This window comes from Chinchilla lanigera, unplaced genomic scaffold (assembly GCF_000276665.1).
Source record: "Chinchilla lanigera isolate Chin_1 unplaced genomic scaffold, ChiLan1.0 scaffold00113, whole genome shotgun sequence".
NCBI classification, from domain to species: domain Eukaryota; kingdom Metazoa; phylum Chordata; class Mammalia; order Rodentia; family Chinchillidae; genus Chinchilla; species Chinchilla lanigera.
In genome coordinates, this window is record NW_004955514.1 from 3,905,841 (window position 1) to 3,923,815 (window position 17,975).

The 17,975-nt window shown below is 61.7% G+C and overlaps 1 protein-coding gene across 1 annotated transcript in view; it reads right to left on the minus strand.

The window, feature by feature from the left end:
* Nucleotides 1-17,975, minus strand: part of Wfs1 (Wolfram syndrome 1 (wolframin)) — a gene marked incomplete in the record, with an annotated part of 21,774 nt that overhangs the window by 3,333 nt on the left and 466 nt on the right. Inside the window, 6 exon segments of the mRNA XM_013506848.1 lie at nucleotides 2,107-2,252; nucleotides 3,497-3,577; nucleotides 3,923-4,093; nucleotides 4,817-4,961; nucleotides 6,280-6,362; nucleotides 11,512-11,748. Of these exon segments, the coding sequence (XP_013362302.1) occupies nucleotides 2,107-2,252; nucleotides 3,497-3,577; nucleotides 3,923-4,093; nucleotides 4,817-4,961; nucleotides 6,280-6,362; nucleotides 11,512-11,743 (858 nt within the window).

The following is a 17,975-nucleotide window of genomic DNA, read 5'->3' on the forward strand; positions in this document are numbered from 1 at the left end:
ACTTTTCAGTATTTTAAAACTGTAAACACTGACCACACACTTTAATCACACTGTGCAAGGTCCGCAGACCTTGCCTTCCCTCCCTGCCCCTCCCCCACAGGACCGGGCCTGTCTCTGCCTCAGCCCTTCTCCGCCCAGCCTGCCATCTGCCAGGGTGACGGAATTCAGCTGGGCCTGTCTCTGCCTCGGGACCTCGAGCACCCGGAGGAAGCCACTGCTCCCACCTCACCCTCCTCCCCGGGCTCCTGCTTGCAAGGACGGAGCCCTGGGCTGGTGTCTGGGAGCCAGGTTACAACTCTCTCCACTGCAGCAAGGAACAGCCCTTCCCCTGGTCCACCAAAACGGTCAGTGACCGCTGCTCTACAAGGCCACGCCAGGCTCCGAGGGTGCGGTGCGAGCAGACCCGGGGCCCCGAGAGGTTCTGACAGCTCGGCACAGTGGGTGCGGCACCCCCATGATGTTCACGGCAGAGGCCCCTCGAAGCATTGGCCCACCCAGGGCCCCTCTCCCTCGGGCCCTCAGCAGCCCAGCCTTTGGCACAGCCAAAGGGCACGGAAGGGCTGTGCATACAAGTGGAGGCCGTGGGGAGCCCCCATGTGCAGTCTGCAGGCCCCAGGAGATGCCCACTCTGCCAGGGCACAGGGGGTGGGAAGAGTGGAGTGAGTGCCTGGACAGCCACATGGCACGGCTCGAGTGCGGGGCAGGGGTCCAGGCAGTGCTTGCTCTGACCCCATACAGAGAACAAAGCAGAACAAGAGCCAAGCATCGGGTTGTAAGAGGCACAGCGCGAAGCCCACTCCGTCCAGGTGCGGGGGACGAGCCCTTTGCTGGACAAGAAGCAGAACGGAGCACTGTGACCCCCGCCAGGCCGAGCGGCGCCAGGGCCCACTCAGTAGCCCGGGACGGGGGTGGAGGGCGAGGGAGCCAAAGGCAGCCTGCTCAGGCCTTGGAGACATCTCCGGGCTGGACTTCCCAGAGACATAATGTGAAACATGCGAGGGCCATCCCACGTCACTCAGGCCCCTCTGAAGAGGGCCTCGTCTGTCCTGGCACCCTGCGTCTGGAGGAGACAGTGCTGGGCGTCTGGGGCCCTCCTTGTGGGGACAACATCAGCGCACCAACGGTGCCTGTTCCGTTGGAGATCGACCCCGGCCCTGGGTCTTCGTCTGTCCCAGGCCAGCAGGGGTTGAAGCAGTGTCCGTGTCGAGGACGCTGAGATGTCTGCTGCCTCTGTTTGCAGACTTTCAGTGAAATACCCGGGAGCGGGGTCAGGGCCCGGCCGGCTCCTGAGGAGGCATGGAGCCTTGTTTACTTCTTGGCAGAGAACCTGAAGCCTCTGTCTCCCTAAAAGGACCTCCAGACTCGCGGCACCAGCTCCGCTCCTGCTGGAATGACACACGCTGCCCAGACCAAGCCCCAGGGAGGACGTCATGCGCGCTCACGCCGCGCACCTGGCCCAGTGACCCTTCACCTCTGACCACACGGGCACTTGCCGGGAACCACTCAGGCACTCAGCCTCCTCCACCAGGTTGGCAAGGGAACTGGGGTGGCCCGAGCAGCCCCTCTGCTCGGCACCCTGCGCCGCCTGTAGCCTTGTCTGGGTCAGGAGGCCCAGCCTGTGGGGACCCTGGTGGTCCTGAAGACCAGAGACGGACACCTCCAACTCAGCCCCGTGAGCTCAGTGGGGTTGCCAGGAGCAGCCCCACTCGTGTGTGCGCACACAGAGGCCCCGCAGCTGCTCCGCCCTGCCCCGGCTACCTCAGCTTGTGGCCACCTTGAAGGAGCCGCCCCTGGTCCGTGCCCAGATCGTTTCTCTACACAGTGAAAAAACAGGAAGCCTGACCCTGCACCGGCCTGCCGTCCACACAGCGCTCTGCACAGACAGGCGCCAGCAGGGCAAGCGCACGTCCCCCACACGCCCGCCTGCCGCGGGGCTTCCGGCCCGACTGCGTAAGAGGCCTGTCTCCTGCAGACGCGCCCTCACACAGGGACCAAGCAAGGGCCGAGGCTCAGGGGCACAGCTCTGACGTCTGTGAAGGCGAGGACCTTCCCTCGGCCGCTTCCACAGGTGCCAGTGAGCTGGGTGGGGACAGGCTGGCCACTCACCCGCTGGCGCAGCGGCAGGTCCTCGGGGCCCTTCCCGGCCAGCTCGTCGTCATCGTCGTCCTGCAGGAACAGGTTGGTGGGGATGATGCCCTTGGCGTACTTCTTGGTGATCTCCACGAAGTCGTCCAGCGCGATATAGTTCTTGGCTAAAGACCAAGAGAAAGTGGCTGGGGCGTCCCAGGACACGAGCTGGCTGGGACCGGACATGGATGGGCGAGGGGATGGCGACCTGGGGCCCAGCTGGGGCATGGAGACCAATGACGACCAGCCATGTGGGAACAAGGGGCAGGTCTGCCACATGTCAGCCTCCACCCCTGCGGGGGCAGCAGCCACATGCTGTCCTGGAAGTGACCACCCTCCCAGCTGATACCCAGGGTCCTGCACCTGTGAACCACTCCACTGCCCTACAGCCGCCACCCACAGACTTCCAATGGGATCCACTGAGGCCCTACTGTGCGCCTGCTACCTGTCCCTCCCACGGAGTCCAGCAAGGCCCTACTGTGCACTCGCTAATCCTCCATCCAGCACGATCCCTCAGGACCCACTGTGTGCCTGCTAACCCTCCACCCAAGAGGACCAGTTCGGGGCCTACTATGTGCCCACTGACCCCTCCCTCCAACTGTGCCAAGCACTTTTCCAGGGTCTGGACACAGTCAGGACAGCCAGCAAACCCTAGTGTGTGCCTCTGCCCAGGCTCCCCATCTCAGGGGGCAGATGCTGGGCAGGGGTCTGGGGTCCTGAGGTGCCACGTCCATGTCCACGTCGACAGCTCCCTGCTGCACTGCAGGCGAGGTGTGCGAGGAATCCCCACGAGGGAGCCACAGCTGCACGCGCCTCTCCCAGACCACCCTCTTTGGCTTCCTGCTAATACGGAGCATAGCCCGCGCGTCCTTGGCTGCTGTCGCCCCTGGAACCAAGCGCGGGCCCTGGACTGCGGATGCAGTGGCCACGGGGTGAGCACTGCCCACGGAGGGCAAGAACGTATCTTCCAATGCTCTAACTCCGGATATCCCAGAGGAACCGCTGCTCAGCTCCGTGTACCCCGGCCCTCTACCCGCTCCCCGAGCACCCAGGCCGAGGCAGAGCCCTCCCACCCCTGCTGCTCCCTGCTCGGGCCTCTGTGCGGACCTGCTGCCCCGAGCACCGCCCTCGCTGCTGGCAGCACCAGCTCCCTCACGCAAGCACAGCAGGGGTGGGCCCCCGCACCCCCGGGCCTCTCTATCCGGCAGGCATGGCCACACTGTTCCCAGTGGCCAGGGTCTAGGCCTCAGTGCCCCAAACACTGACGGCCACAGGCCCCGCACCAAGAGTGGTGCCCTTGCCTGAGACCCGCACACTGGAGGCGCGGGCACCACGGGCGGCAGGGCACTGTGGGGCAGTGGGCACTCACACTCGCTGCTGACCAGGCGCTCCAGCATCCGCCGCTGCTTCTGCAGGAACTTGGGCACGGGGCCCGGCTGTGCGCCTCCATCTGCAGGGGACAGAGACAGGACAGAAGTCAGGGCTGCCTGTCTCCTGATGGCCTGCAGCCCCTTCAGGGTTCTTGAGGGGTCACCCAACTCTCGGGACCACAGGGCCTGAGACCTTCACTGTAGCCCAGGGGCTCTGCAAGGGCCACAACGGCCCACACCCTTCCAGCCACCTCTGCACCTCCCCACAGGGTCACAGCAGTGCTCTCACTGGGCAGTGGCACCCGTCACACCGGGGAGGAGGCCACCTAGCATAGGGGTCCCCAGCTCTGCACACAGCCCGGCCCGCTCCGGCCCGGCTTGCCCCCTCTATCCCCACCGGGGCCCGAGCCCGGGATGCTGCCCACCGTGCTCGTTGACCTGCCCGACGTTCTCCAGCAACTCCGACACAGCCACCTGCTTCTTCCTCTTGGGGTTCAGCTTCCAGTACATGACCAGGGCGGCCTTGCGCACGGCGCGCTCCAGCTCAGTCTCAGAGGAGAGCTGCCTCACTTGCAGCTCATTCTCGGAGGTGATACCTGAGGGTGGAGGCAGCTGTGAGCTGTGTCCCACCGCCTGGGCTGCCTGCACCCGCGACAGCTTGGTCAGGCTCCTGCTCCTCATGAATGGCATGGGCATGTGGCACGAAAGGATATCCAGCCAGCCAGGCATGATGGTGCACGCCCATAATCACAGCATTGTGGGAGGCTGAGGCGGGAGGGCCACAAGTTCAAGCCCACCCTCAGCAACTCAGCAAGACCCTGTCTCAAAATAAAAAAACTTTAAAAGGGGCTAGGGATGTAGCTAAGGACAAGGGCCCTGGGTTCAATCTCCATACTGTACCGTGCTACTGTATCTTCTGTGCTTTATACAATAAGCATAAAACCCTTTTACATTCTAAAATATATATAGTTTTTAAAGAATGAAACACCTGTGATGTACTTTCATCTCTCCCTGAGGTTTGGAACTCCAGGAAGTTCAGGGCTCCAGGGACAGTGCTTCCCTCGGGCAGGACAGGGTGACAACTCACCTGAGGCCCGGCTGCCCCAGCCTTGACCCTGGCGCTGGCCAGGACCGACTCCTCCCTGTGGACAGAGCCCGGCAGGGAGGAGGGGCTCACTGGGCACTGCGTGCGGACCCCGGCCCCGTCACTCCCATCAGAAACAGTGTCCCCGGGGCCAGCCCATGTCCCAGCAGCACGCGGCTTCTGGCTGTCGTCACTCAGCAAGCAGCAGGGCAGACGCCGCACAGCCCCCACTCACCTTTCCTGTCCGCCAGGCAGCGGCGCAGCAGCTTCACGGCCTCGCGCCGGCCCTGCTTGGCCGCCAGCAGCAGCCAGTCCACAGCTGTGCAGCTGTTGAGCTCCTCGTCGGCGGCGTCTGCCAGCCGCAGGTAGTGCTTCCCCACCTGCGGAGCGGGACGGTCACCAGCCTGCTGGACCCCTCCTGCCCATCACTCGAGTGGGCCACTCCCCGCCCCGCTCTGCTCTTCACCCAGGCCAGGAAGGAAGGGTGCAGGAATGGGTCCCACTGGGGTCCCCCGGAGATGGGGCTACGGGCTGAGTCACGGAGCTCCTCCTCGAGCTGTTCCTGCCCCGTGAAGCCCAAAGTTTGCTGTGTAGATGGAAGTTGGGAGTGATGGCTGGTACACTGACTGCCTCTACAAGCACCCAGGGGCACAGGACATCAGGGCTGGAGTGGGACCAGCCAGCCAGGCGCAGCACCGGTCCACAGTCTAAATACTTCCTTTTATTTTCTGTAAACAAAGTTTTATTGGAACACAGCCACGGCCACTCTTATTATACAAGCCGCTGGACGTGGCAGCTTGTTTTGCATTTGATGGTAAAGCTGAGTCAGCACCCAACATAGTCACTGTGTGGCCTAGCCCATCCTCTCGTCCTACAGATGGACAGAGCGGGGCTCAGGACACACACAGGACACACAGAGTGGTCACGTGTACTGCCCAGCCTTGGGACACCGGGCAGCCAGCTGCAGGCCCTCAGAGCCCAGCACAGCTGCGAGGTCAGGGCACGGGCTCTTTGTTCACAGCTTCGCACAGAGGCTGCCCTTGTCTGCGGGGAGAAGTGTGGAGTGTGCCACTGCAGTCACTTACTCGAACGTGCACCGAGGGACAGGTCACTGCTTGGGGCGTGTCCACAGGGCCTCTCCGGAGTGATGAGGGCGGCTGGGGCGAGGCCAGAGGCAGCCAGGTCTACAGGGCCCCCAGCTCAGGAAGGAAACCCTCGGGCAGGCAGAGGCGTGGGGCACAAAGCGCTGCCCAGGGCTCATGGCCGCGCTCCTTGGGCTTTCAGGGTCCCTGGTCCCTGACAGCCGCCCCACTGCTCCAGAGCCTAAGGGCAGAATCAGCATGGGCCGCGGGAAAGCAGGTGGGGTGCAGTGCTAAGAAGGGGGCGTCCCGGGCCCTGGTGGTGGCCCTGTGAACCTGGCAGATCACCAGGGCTCCCTGGCCTTAACGTCATCCTCAACGTGGGGACACTGTCCCACCTCCAGGGACATCGAAGCCTGTGCCTGAGCCGGGGACACAGCGGCACACAGAATTGGACAGCCCTGAGGGTCCCTGTATACGGCTAATGACACCGAGGACATGGAGACCAGACCAACGGAGAGGCTCACACCCTGTCCCTGAGCACGGGCCCTTCCCGCGGCCAGGCCGGCTGTGCGGGGGCTGTGTCCCGGGCTTCCCCTCTGATCACTGTGGTCCTCACCTCGGTCTGGGCCTTGGGATCCCCAGCCTTGGCCTTCTCCAGGACTTCCTCAAAGGGGACCTCCATGTCGCCTTTCACAGACCCTGGCAGAAACAAGCAGAACTGTCACGGGGCTGTCACTGCCAGAGGGGCAGAGGGAGACAAGGCAGGAGTGGGCTTCAGCTGGGGCTGACCCTTCCTCCAACACTCAGGCTCAGTGTAATCCCAGTACTCAGGAGGCTGAGGCAGGAGGATCGCGGTGAGTTTGAGGCCAGACTGGGCTATACAGTGAGTTCAAGGCCAGCCTGGACTCTATAGTAACACCCTGTCTCAAAAACTGTAACAAAACAAAAGCCAGGCTAGGAGCACTGGGACAAATGCAGAAGGGGCCGGCAGTTCCCTTCAGAGGCTGCACTGCCATCCTCCCTGGCCGATCGATCCCCAGCAGCTCTGAAGGGGACCCAAGTCTCACCTCTGCCCCTCAGTTCAGGCCTGCCCTCCACGCGGCTGTAGTGTGGACGCCTGTGACCTGTACAGCAGAACCCAGCCGATGCCAGCTCCCCAGGCGCAGCACGGACGGAGCGTGTACCGAGCTCCCAGCGCGTGCAGACACCGTCACAGTGCTTTCCACTTAAGGCGAGTGGCTTGGTCTGTGAGGGCTGTGCAGCCCAGCCCACCGCCCAGACGGGCCCCAGGCCGCAGGAACCGTGCTTGCAGTTCTGCAGGCGGCAAGCCCGAGACCAAGGTGCAGCACAGCGGTGTCGGCCGCGAGCTCGCTCACGGTGTGCGGTCTCCGCTGCGCGCTCACACGGCTGGGGGCTCTGTCTGGGGTCCCTTTTTAAAGTGCACTGACCTCATTCCACCCTCAGGACTGTCACTCCCACAGCCCTGCCTCCTGGTTCTGCGTACAGAAGAACAGACCATTTCGCATGCATCCTTTCTTTTCCCGCGGAAGTTACTCTTCCAGCAGGGGTCAGGTGAATTTCCAGGACCGAGGGCCGAGCAGCACGTCCTGTGTTGCGCTCGACTGTCCCAAGTCACCCCAATTTCCAAAGCCTCAGGTGACTCCATTGATTTCCCACAACACGGATTTCAATCAATAGAATTTTTTGAAAAAAAGTAATTGCTGCCATCTCCACTCCCCAGCTTCCGGCTTAGCTGGAGGACGGTGAGGAGCCCCGTCCCCCAAACCCCGACGCGTCCACGGAGCAGCCTGCCCTTGGCACGGCCGCCGAATGGCCAGGCTCAGCTCCCTGGTTGGAGCGTGAACTCTGCAGAGGAGAAGGCAGGCTCCGCGGGCACCCCGGCCACGCTGTGGCCCCAGGTGCTTTCCCGGCAGCCCACCTTGCACCGAGCTCCCCGGACACGGCCGGCGCCGGGCCAGCTGCCTCTGCTTGGTCACTGCGGCCACACAGCTATGCCCGAGTGCTCTGCGGAGTTTCAAAGGCAGGCCAAATGTTCCTCCCTGGGCACAGCGGCAAGCACGAAGCCCCTGAACGTGCCGCCGCAGCTGTGTCTGAGGTGCTCCCCCACCCAAGCCCTCCCTTGCTCGCCATGGCGGCCCTGGCCTCTAGCATCTGTTCCCGCGGCAGGGGAGGGTGTGAAGGCCGGAGAGGGCGCTGTGTGTAGTGTGTGTGTGTGTGTGTGTGTGCAAGGGCCCTGCACACAGAGACATGGGGTCACCACGGGAGTCCCCGTACGGGGCACCCGGGGCCACTCTGTATCGGGCTGTGCCGCCCGCCTACGACGCTGACTCCGGTCCTTGTGAGTGGATATGGTAAGGCTGAAAGCTAGGCAGCGACAGGGGCAGGCGGTCCTCCACGTCCTGGCTGGGAGGTCCTCATCTACCAGGCCCGTCCATCTCCCACCAGACACTGACGGAGCCCTGGCCCAGGGCCAAACCTAGCTCACAGAACCACCCTCGGGGCAGCACGGGGACCACATCCTGTCTGCGCGGGTGCTGGGCATCAAGAGGCTTCCTGGAGGAGGTAACACTGGAGCTGGGAATGCCAGCAGGAGGTTAAAAGTAACCACCAAAGGGCACAGGGCCACGGTTCCCAAGGACTGGGACACCGTCTGTCGAGCCTCGCTGGCCCCGGCTCAGGACAGGCCGAAGCCTGTAAGTCATCGACGTTGTTCTGTGCTGTGACTTGAGCCCCCCATGCTCTGCCTGGGCTCTCTGATGCTCAAGCCTCACCTCATCCTCCCTTTCCTGACCTCAGGCCCGCTGACCTTCCATCAAGCGTCCATCCTCCTGCACCCCGGGTACAGAGTAGCGCATCCCCGCCTGCGTGCTGAGGGCCCAGGGCCCAGCATTCTCCACGGGGCCTGGTCTTCTCTGCTCCCTGCCCAGGGCAGCCTTTCCAGCTGACCCACCTGGACAGTGGGTCCCATGTGCCCAGAGACTGGTCAGGGCCACACACAGAACAGGGAGCACAGGTGGTAACCTGTCCCCTGCCTTCCCTGCGAAAGGACACCACGGGACCAGCCTAGCCCTGCTGCCCACGTGCACAGGCAGGGCCGCCTCTCTGGGCAGCTTTCCTGATGCCCAAGGAGTGCCCAGCCTCTCCTGGGAGCCCCAGGAGCTGCACCTCGAAGTCACTAGCATGGGTTTAGCCTCCGGGACACAGGAACTTGCCCAGCGCTCCTGGAGGGCAGGGCTGGGTCTCAGCAGCTATCACCCGAGCCTGGCCTACCGTGGCCCACTTCTTCTCATGCACTTCCTGAGGGGTGGCCATGGGGTGCCCCGGCCATGAGCAACCAAAGCACCGGGTGTGCAGCCTTGGTCACTGCCAGCCCAGCATGGTGCACAAACACAGCAGACTGGGCTCAAGTCCCGCCTCCCCGGGCTGTCAGAAGGGCGAGCTGTCACAGCATAGAGATGGAAGAAGGTGTCTGCTGCAGGCCCTGGGAAGCGCCCTTTACACATGTGCCCTCCTTGCCGTTACCGCTGGAGTGGAAGCCAAGGCCTCAGCCTGCCGGGCAACTGCTCACCACTGAGCCGCACTGCCAGGTCCCACACGGGCAGTCTTCACGCCCTTTACCTGGCTCTGCAGGAAACAGGTTTCACACTGGGCAGATTACTCCAATCAGATCCGTCCCCCATTACCCGCACTTAGAGCCCCTCCGCCTCATCCCATGGTGTCTAGCTAGTCTCCCTGTCATTTGTAGACTCCACAGGGAGGGAGAACGTGTGACATCTGTCTTGCTGGGTCTGGTTCATCCTGCTTGGCGTGACGGGACCCAGATCCACCCCTTCCTGCAGATGACAGAGTTCCATGCTTCTTCATGGCTGAGTAATACTCTGCCGTGTCAAAGGGCCCAGTCCCCAGGACATTTGAACTGGTGCTCATCACACTTTTGTGACAGAGTGGGCAGGAGAGTGCATCGGCTGAACTCATACTGGCAGAAGCTCACGCCCCGTCCTCCCCACGGTCTCTGCCAGCAGCGCAGGGCCTGCTGTCCCCCTTCAGTGTCTGAGGCTGGGGTGGGTGTTAGGGGCTGGAATGCCCAGCTGCCAATCCTGGCAGCCGGCTCTTCACTGCCCGGGGGGACAGAGCCAAATGCAGACCACATCTGCTTCCTGACTCCTATCTGAAACTCAGTCTGGGAGCCGCTCTGCGGGCAGTGTGGCTTACCCAGATTGAGGGCCGCTAGCCCTGGCCTCTGTCCCCGTAGCCAAGAGGCAGCAGACAGATAGGGGTGGCACGTGCAGCCAGGCCCAGGTCCTGGAGTCAGCCTGTGCCTGCCCAGAAGCCTTGGAGGCGGATGGAGAAAGAGGGTGATCACCCGAGGGGGTGCAAAGACTGCAGAAGCTCCCCGTGGGCAGAACGGGAACCTGTCAGCTCTACCAGGGACAGGAGAGGTAGGGCACTCTGAAAGTCATGAGACTCCGGGCCTCAGTTTCCCCACATGGGCCCGCTGGGCAGGGCCACGAGTTGGCCTGCGGGCAGGAGTGGCACAGAGGAACACAGGGCAGGGAGACACCACAGGTCAGCAGCCTCTGTGTGGGTGGGGCGGTCTCCGCAGGCTGCAGGCCCTGCTCAGGGAAACGGATGACGGGACTGACACGGGCTGGAGAGAGGTGACGAGGCAGGTGACCAGGCGGTGGCAGTGGGGACCCCCTTCACACACACTCTCCCACCAGGGCGCGAGTGCGGACTCCCAACAACCCTGCCTGAGCGACAGAGGCGTCCTGGCACCTGGGCAGCGAGACAGAGGTCATGGGTCTTCCCCTCCGCACACATTCTGTGGCACTGCAGGGCTCCTGGGGAGAGGAGCAGCCCGCACCCAGGACCTCGTGGAAACACAGCCCTCTGCTGCGAACCACCGCCACACACGCACACTCCACGCAGCACGGAGCACCGTCCCGGAAGCGAAGTGTGAATGCGCAGTGTGGGGACGCTGGCACTGCCTGGAGGCAGGGGCCTAATCCACACGGCCCAGGACCCATCTCAGGGACTTCCAGCGCCCCCGCACGGCACCCTTGGCCCTGCACCGTGGGGCTCCTCCTCCGGGCCCTGCTCCGCCCCCAGGCCCCTATGGCCCCAGCACGCCCGCTCCTTTGCCTTTTGCCACACTCTTCCCTCGGCTTCAGCCACGCTACTTGCTGACCGTCTGCCCCCCCGCCTGGCGTGAGGGCACAGGAGTGAAATAAACGCCGGCTGTGGACGGACAGGCGCTCTTCCTGCGAGAACCCCAGGGGAGAGAACAGCAGGACGCAGCACAGAGGAAGGAAGGGTGCTGCGGCCCGGGCAACTCCTGGCCCGCCGAGGGCGAGTGTGCATGCACGTGTGTGTGAGCGCGCAGGTGCAGCACGTCTTTTTTTTTTTTTGGTTTTTCTCCGGCACCGGGAACCGAACTCACGACCTTGCGCTTGCCAGGCAGGCGCTCTTGCTGCTGAGCTAAATCCCCAGCCCCTGGTGCAGCACCTCTTGCTGTGGCTCAGGGTCAGGAAGCAGCAGAGGCAGGAGAGCCCTGGTTGGGTGGCACATCTGGGGCAGAGGTGCCCAAATGGGCAGCGGGGAGGTGGAGAGTGTAGAGCTCAGCTAATGTCTCCCTGGGAGGAGAAGCAGGCCTTCTGACAGGCACGCGACAGCTCTCGGTGCTGGGGTGGAGCAGCCCCCACAAGCTTGCTATACCCTGCAGAAGTACAGCTGATGTCCATGCGCTCTGTGGGGCTTCAGAGGACCCTGCCAGGGGCCCCTGGGCCACCCCGTACCTGCTCGTTGAACAGCATGGCCCACCCCTTACCAGCTCTGTCCACTCCTTCTCGGCTCCTGGCTCGAGGGGCCCGGGGCTCAGCCAGGGCAGCTGCTTCTCCAGCGCGCGGGCTGGGCCCAGCCTGGGACCCTGGTGCTTGGGGCGCCTCACTCCTCTCCTGCTCCACCGAGGCAGTGGCGTTGAGCCGAGCCCGCACCTGGGGCTGTGGTGTTGATGGGGACTGCAGGCCTGAGGAGCTCAGCGGAGGGGTGCCGGAGTCCATCCTGCCTGCAGGAAGAGCAGAGGGTCAGATGCACCCAGGGCAGGTTTTGGGAAAGAGAAGAAAAAAGCAGAGCGTGGTGGTGCAGGCCTGGGATCGCAGCACTTGGGAGGCTGAGGCAGGAGGACGGCCACAAGTTCAAGGCCAGTCTAGGCTATAGTGAGTTCAAGGCCAGCGTGGACTACATAGCAAGACCTGTCTCAAAAAAATAAGACGGAAAAGCAGAGATGGGCGGGACTAACAAGCACTCTGGGATCTCATGAAGCTGACGGTGCGGCAGGGCCAGGGCCAGTTACACAAACTCAGTCTCGGCCCTCCCGCTCCATCCGCCGCACCGCAACCTTAGGCCCTGGGTCCCCGCCTCCCCAGGAGAAGCCACGCGCATGTCCTTGCCTGAGAAATGGGGAGATGATGCTGACACACACGCAGAGACACACGGTACCAAGCGTGGATGACCACCCCCAGTACAGCGTGAATTTAACCACCGAGTTCCTGGTGCCGTCTCACGGGGGACTTAGGAGGTGCCAACCCTGGTACAGAGCACAGCTTAACAGATGTGAGAAAGTTGTGGAGAGCTGGGGCACACAAGCGTGAAGAAGTCAGGGCGACAACCTGATCTGCCAACCTCGGGCCCCTGGTCACAGGGCGAAAGTCCTGTGGCCGTCAGCACACACTAAAGAGCCAACGCATACACAGCCTGGTGGTGCCACAGGAAGAGGCTTCTAGAGCACACCAGAGAGCAGTCGATGACCTGGCAGGCTGCGGACAGGGAGCAACTGGTCAATCACCAGGCCCACGCGCTGCTTAGCAACATGGAAAACACCACAGCAGCTTGATTAAGGGCAACTGTGAGCCGTGGGCCATGAAGCAGAACGCTCTGGGGGATCCCGGGCCTGAACCAGCTTCCAGGGCACGAACCCCAAACTGTCGGAACTTGTACACATAGGGTGTGGGGAGACTGATCCCCAAGGTCTCTCCGCATGCTCGGGGTCACGCTGTCTGTCCTCTCCATCACAGGGGGAGGCCGAAGCACACAGCCAGGGGACTCTCACACTAATCCGCGTGGCCCTGAGCAGCCCATGCCCCCGCGGCGCCTCCGTGTCCTCATCTAAGGGGGACGTCACCTTGAGGACTGTGTGGGCCAGTGCGACCAGACGCTGCACTGTATGAGGTGACCAATGGCCCCTCTCCTAGCCCTGCCCGGGCCCCAGTGGGCGGTGCTGGATGTTTGTGGATCCCGCTGCCACTGGAAGGGCCAGGGCCGGTGACGGGTCCCACAGGCCGGCCCCACACAGCTCCCTCCTGCTCCACTCCAGACACACACTGCCTGCAGAGCAGATCTGTTCCAAGGAGCCGAGCAGATTTCCCTCTGGACTTTCTTATCTTGGAGGGGACTAAGCCCTTCTTTTCACTTTTTTTTTCCTCTCACTTTTTGAGCCGTATTTTAAAACAGCCCTGCAGGGGCTGCCTTAAACCCACAAGCATGGCCAGGCCTCGTGCATCTCCCTGCACATCAGCACCGGCCCGGTGCTGCCTGCTAGCTGCAGGCTCCCGCAAGCCTTGCCACTGAGAGGCACGTGCAGACCCCAGGGGCCCACAGCCAGCTGGGGACAGGGAATGTGCCGGAGACCTTCCAGTGCCGGTTGCTTGACAAAATCAGGACTGGCAGTGGGCACCTGCAAAGCAGGGACCACACAGGATGGGTGTGCGGCCTCTCTATTCATCATAGCTTTCCAGATATTCACTGTGCTACTGATAAAAGATGGTTGGTAACTTGAAGGATCCGAACTGAAAGTAGTTAAGGAATCAGAGTCCAGGATGAAAGGCACCCTTCCAGGGTTGAAAGGGGACGTAAAAGCCACCACAGAGATCTGCGTTGTCCCCTACCTCCTGTGTGGCAACGTTCGCCCACCAGAACGGGAGGGGAGCACTGCGCAGGCCTCAGTGCACGGGAAAACATTAGGCAAGGGCCCTGTGTGTGCTGGACCGGCTCTACATGGAGATACTGTAAATGTGGGTCCTGCTGTCCCGTAGACAAGTGAACAATGCTTTGAAAAATTATCAAAGTGACTGATCTTTTTGCTTTCTTTTACGTGCTTTAGAAAAGCTGATTTCTAACTAGGGTTACGGCCAGATGGATGGTCAACCATATCTGAATCTGTAACTAAAACAGAAACCGCATTGTATCTAAGCAAAAACTGTTTAACCTGCCAAGTTTCACATGTCATTGCAAAAGTATATAATAAAGCAGAAAACGTTTCTCTGCGTCAGAGGAGCCTTGCTCCCCTGGCCCGCCAGGAGGACCTCTGGTGTCTGTGTTGTTTGTCTCTTCGCCCATGTCGTTCCCTCCTGCAGGAATCTCCCAGACCTGCTGTGGCCGGACCTCGGCAGGTATGGGACGGGACGGCCAGCCACAGAGCCACAGCTGTGCCAGGTGGCAAGGCCACATTCTAGCTCGCCCTCTTTCATGGTACCCTTGCCCAAGAACAGTGGCAGGGGGCAGCTCGCCTCTACCATGTCCTGGCTTCTGGCAGGGGGGCGCCAGGCATCACCGAGGGCCCTGGCTCAGCATGTCACACAAGCCTTCCCACAGGCTCCCCTCCCCTGGCAGGTGGGCTCGACATCATCCCGCTGTTCTGAGTAGAGAAGCTGTGTAACCCTTGACCACCACCCCATTTCACAGGCCGGAAAACTTCGGTCCAGACAGGCGAGAGACTTGCTCAAGGCCAAACAGCTCATAGGGCCAGGGCTGAAATTCACGTCCAAAGCCTGAGCAAGTGCACTTGTGACCAAAGAGCCTTTCCAGCTCCACGCTGGCCCCACCCCATCTCTTCAACCCCAAACGTCAGGACCCTGACCCCCTTACGTGTGTGCAGGTAACACACAGCACCCAGGCCTCTGCTGTCAGCCATCCCGCTGCGGGGGCAGCAGGAAGGACAGCGCTGTCCTGACCAGGGGACACGATTTTATCACCACAGCATCATGGTTGCCTATTAATCCCAGGAATCAGTTTCCACCCGTAAGGCGGGGACGACACCTTCCACACGTGAGTGCCGGAGTGGGATGGAAGAGAATGTGCTCTGTCAACGGTGAGGCACAAGCCATTTTTCCCACTCAGTTAAAAAAACATACACTGTTTCAAAAAAAAAAAAACAGACCTGGCACCAAGCACATCTCGTCACAGTCAAAGTGAAACCACTCAGAGTAAAACCTCTGGTCAGTAAGGGATGGATTTCCGGTTCCCTGAGGGCTGGCCTACGCGGTCTGGATCAGAGATTGTTATTTCAAGACCAAACTAGTCCCGGCCATGGCTGGTCACAGGGACACCGAAGGTCAGGAGGAACCCACGGAGAAAGGGCCTGCTCCTTCCTGTGTCTATTCCTCCCTCCCTGACCAGCGCGACTGAGAGCCCTGAAGGCAGGGACTGCATCGCAGGGCGCAGCTGGGGGCTTGAAGGATGCAGGCACGAGCCTGAGTCAGCCCGGCCCCGGGAGGAGCCCCAGCAGGGACTGCTTCAGCTCAGACCTTAAGTGAGTCCCTCCCCAGACCCAGGCATCCTTGCAGAACAAAGACCTGGTCGCTCCGGCTCTGTCCTCCTACCCTGGGCCCCAGCCCCCCCGATGGCCAGCATGGGGTGGAGAACCTGCCACCGTGTAAGATCCCAAAACACCAAGTGACTGGCATTCTTTCCCCATGAGTGCCAAGGCATATTTTTATCCCATCAGAACATAAACGCCAGCACCAAGAAGCTCAGCTGAGGAGTCGCCACCCCCGGAGAGGGCTGCTGCGACCACACAGCCACGGAGACATGGAGCAGAATGACCACGTGTGACCTTCCGCCTGGAATGCTCCACACTCACTGCCCGGGCCAGCCCTTCCATCCGCTCTGCAGGGCCGGCCCCCTCCACTCGGTGCCAGAAGCCAAGATAACCAGCGCCTCCACTCCGGAACCCTAGCACGAGAATCATAGAGACACCTGTGGGTCACCCACACAGCATCCCTTGAAGTGGCGTCTTTGGCATCCACAGGGGCAAGAGTAATGAAATTCACAGCATCCACAGTCCCTGAATGTGATCTTACACATGAAGGTGTAAAAACAGGGAAAACGCTCGTATGACATTGTTTAGCAGGGTTTAAAGCAGCATAAGACGTCCTGGCTCTGCTTAGGTCCAAAGCAAATGTACCTGCAGAAACAGATGGCAAAAAATGCTCCTCCCTCACGTTCATCTTGCTGTCTCTGGGTAAGGATTACAGGTGGTTTTATTTTATTCTCTTAAAATTCTATTTCCCTGATTTTCTTTAACGTGCAATTTTTTTTCCCCCTAGAAATACAGCAAAGTGCTATTTTAGAACCCACCTGTTACCAAGCAATAAGGAAGAAGGCCCAGCAGGTCCCCAGCCTACAGGGCCCCCTCCGGTCCTCTGGCCCAGGGCTCAAGACAAGGGCACAAAGCCCTTGGTAGCTCTCAGGTACCTATTTTTGCCAGAGTATTAAGGGCAGAACCAAGGAACATTCCAGCCTTACCTAATGTGGCAAGGGGTACAGAAACACAGAGAGCAGAACCAGGCCCGCCGCCACACCTGGCAGCTGCTCCGGGCTGGTCAGCAGGCATGGGCTGAGGGGATGTGCCCAAGAGAAGAGGTAGCACAGGGACAGCAAGCCAGCAGTGTGGCTGGAAAGGTACAGAGGCCTGGGATGTGACTGCTGGAGAGTGGGCTCAGGAAAGAGAGGCCCAGCGAATGCACAGCAGGTCCCTGAGGCCTGACCAGCGCTGCTATGCCAGGCCTGGGGGATGCCCGCCCACAGGCCAAGGGATGGCAGTTGAAGAACCATCATGGCTGCCTGGAGTCCAGACGTGATCAGGGAAATCCCAGGAGGGCTGGGGGCCACCTAGGGAGAGGTGAGGGGCCTGGGTCAGGGCAAGCACCGCAGCAGAGAGATAGGTCACAAATACGAAGAACTGTGAGGTGTCAAAGAAAACAAAGCTATTTCTCCCATGAATATGGAGAACAGGGGGCTAGGGGGTGGCCTGGCGTACAGATGGGGCTGCGGCCCACTTCCTGAGGTGGGAAGGTAAGGGGCAAGCTGTGCCCTATAGAGAACAAAGCACCCTGTCTACCTATCAGCGTCACTGTGGCCCTGTCTGGCATCTGACCCGCAGTGTAAGCATTTCTGGGGGCTAAGACTACTACGTTCCCCTCTGCGACCAGCCCTAAAGGCCTGTCCAGGCCTGGTCCGGAAGGGGCAGGGGCAGCCAGAGCTGGGGGGTTCCTGCATTCTTCCTCCTGGGAGCAGAGGTGACAGGGGGTCTCCCAGCTGGCCTTGCCTGGGTCTGGGGGAGGCAAGAAGAAAGCTGGGGGAGTATAAAGGAACCCTTCCTGGATTCCTGGTCAGTAGCTAAGGGCTCCCTGGGCCCTCTTTACAACAGGGTCCGTGGATGTCTGGTCTCTGGGCTCCCCAGGGAAAGAGGGGCACAGCAGCTCCGAGTGATGGATCCTGGCAGAAAGTGAAGCCCTTTACAAACCGTAAAGCCCTGGGCCAAACGCCAAAGGTCACTGTCCAAGGTGAGGGCAGGAGGAGGCGCATTTGCAGGGGCTCCCAGACTCCTGAAGTCTCACATCTTCCTCTGCTGCCCCTAAGCTCCAGGCTTTCTCCCTCAGACGGGGACTGTAACTCCTAACCCAGACCATGGAGAGGGTTAAAGGGGTGCCATTCCTCGGAATGCCCCAATGTCGCCTACAAGAAACGGTTAAGAACACTGCTCGCTCACACCCAGAAGGGCTGGACGACATTCTCCAGAAAGCTGCACTTACTGGACCAGAAGTTACATTCCCGAGGGCGGGGTCCATACCGAGCCGGGGTCACCGGAGGGGCAGAGTGCTACAAGACTGGGTCACACCAGGCAGCGTCCAGGGCTGCCCCTGTCCTCCCCCTGTACTGAGGGGAGCCCCAAGGAGGAGAGGAAGTGCCAACGGCCTCCAGGGAGGCTGGGGGGCTTCAGGCAGGCCCGGCCCCCGGGGTACCGGGCCCTCATTTCCCCCGCAGCCCTCGCTGGGCCCGGTGCCTTCCAGCGGGCAGGTGGGCTCCAAGGCGGCCCCGGGCCTGTCCGGGCGCAGGGCATGACGGGGCACCTTCTGGGGGGCGCGGGCAGCCCCAACCCCCGCGCCGCCGGGCTCCCGTCCGTTTTCCCCGCCCTCAGCAGGACGTCGCGGCGAGGTCGCGGGCCTGACGGTG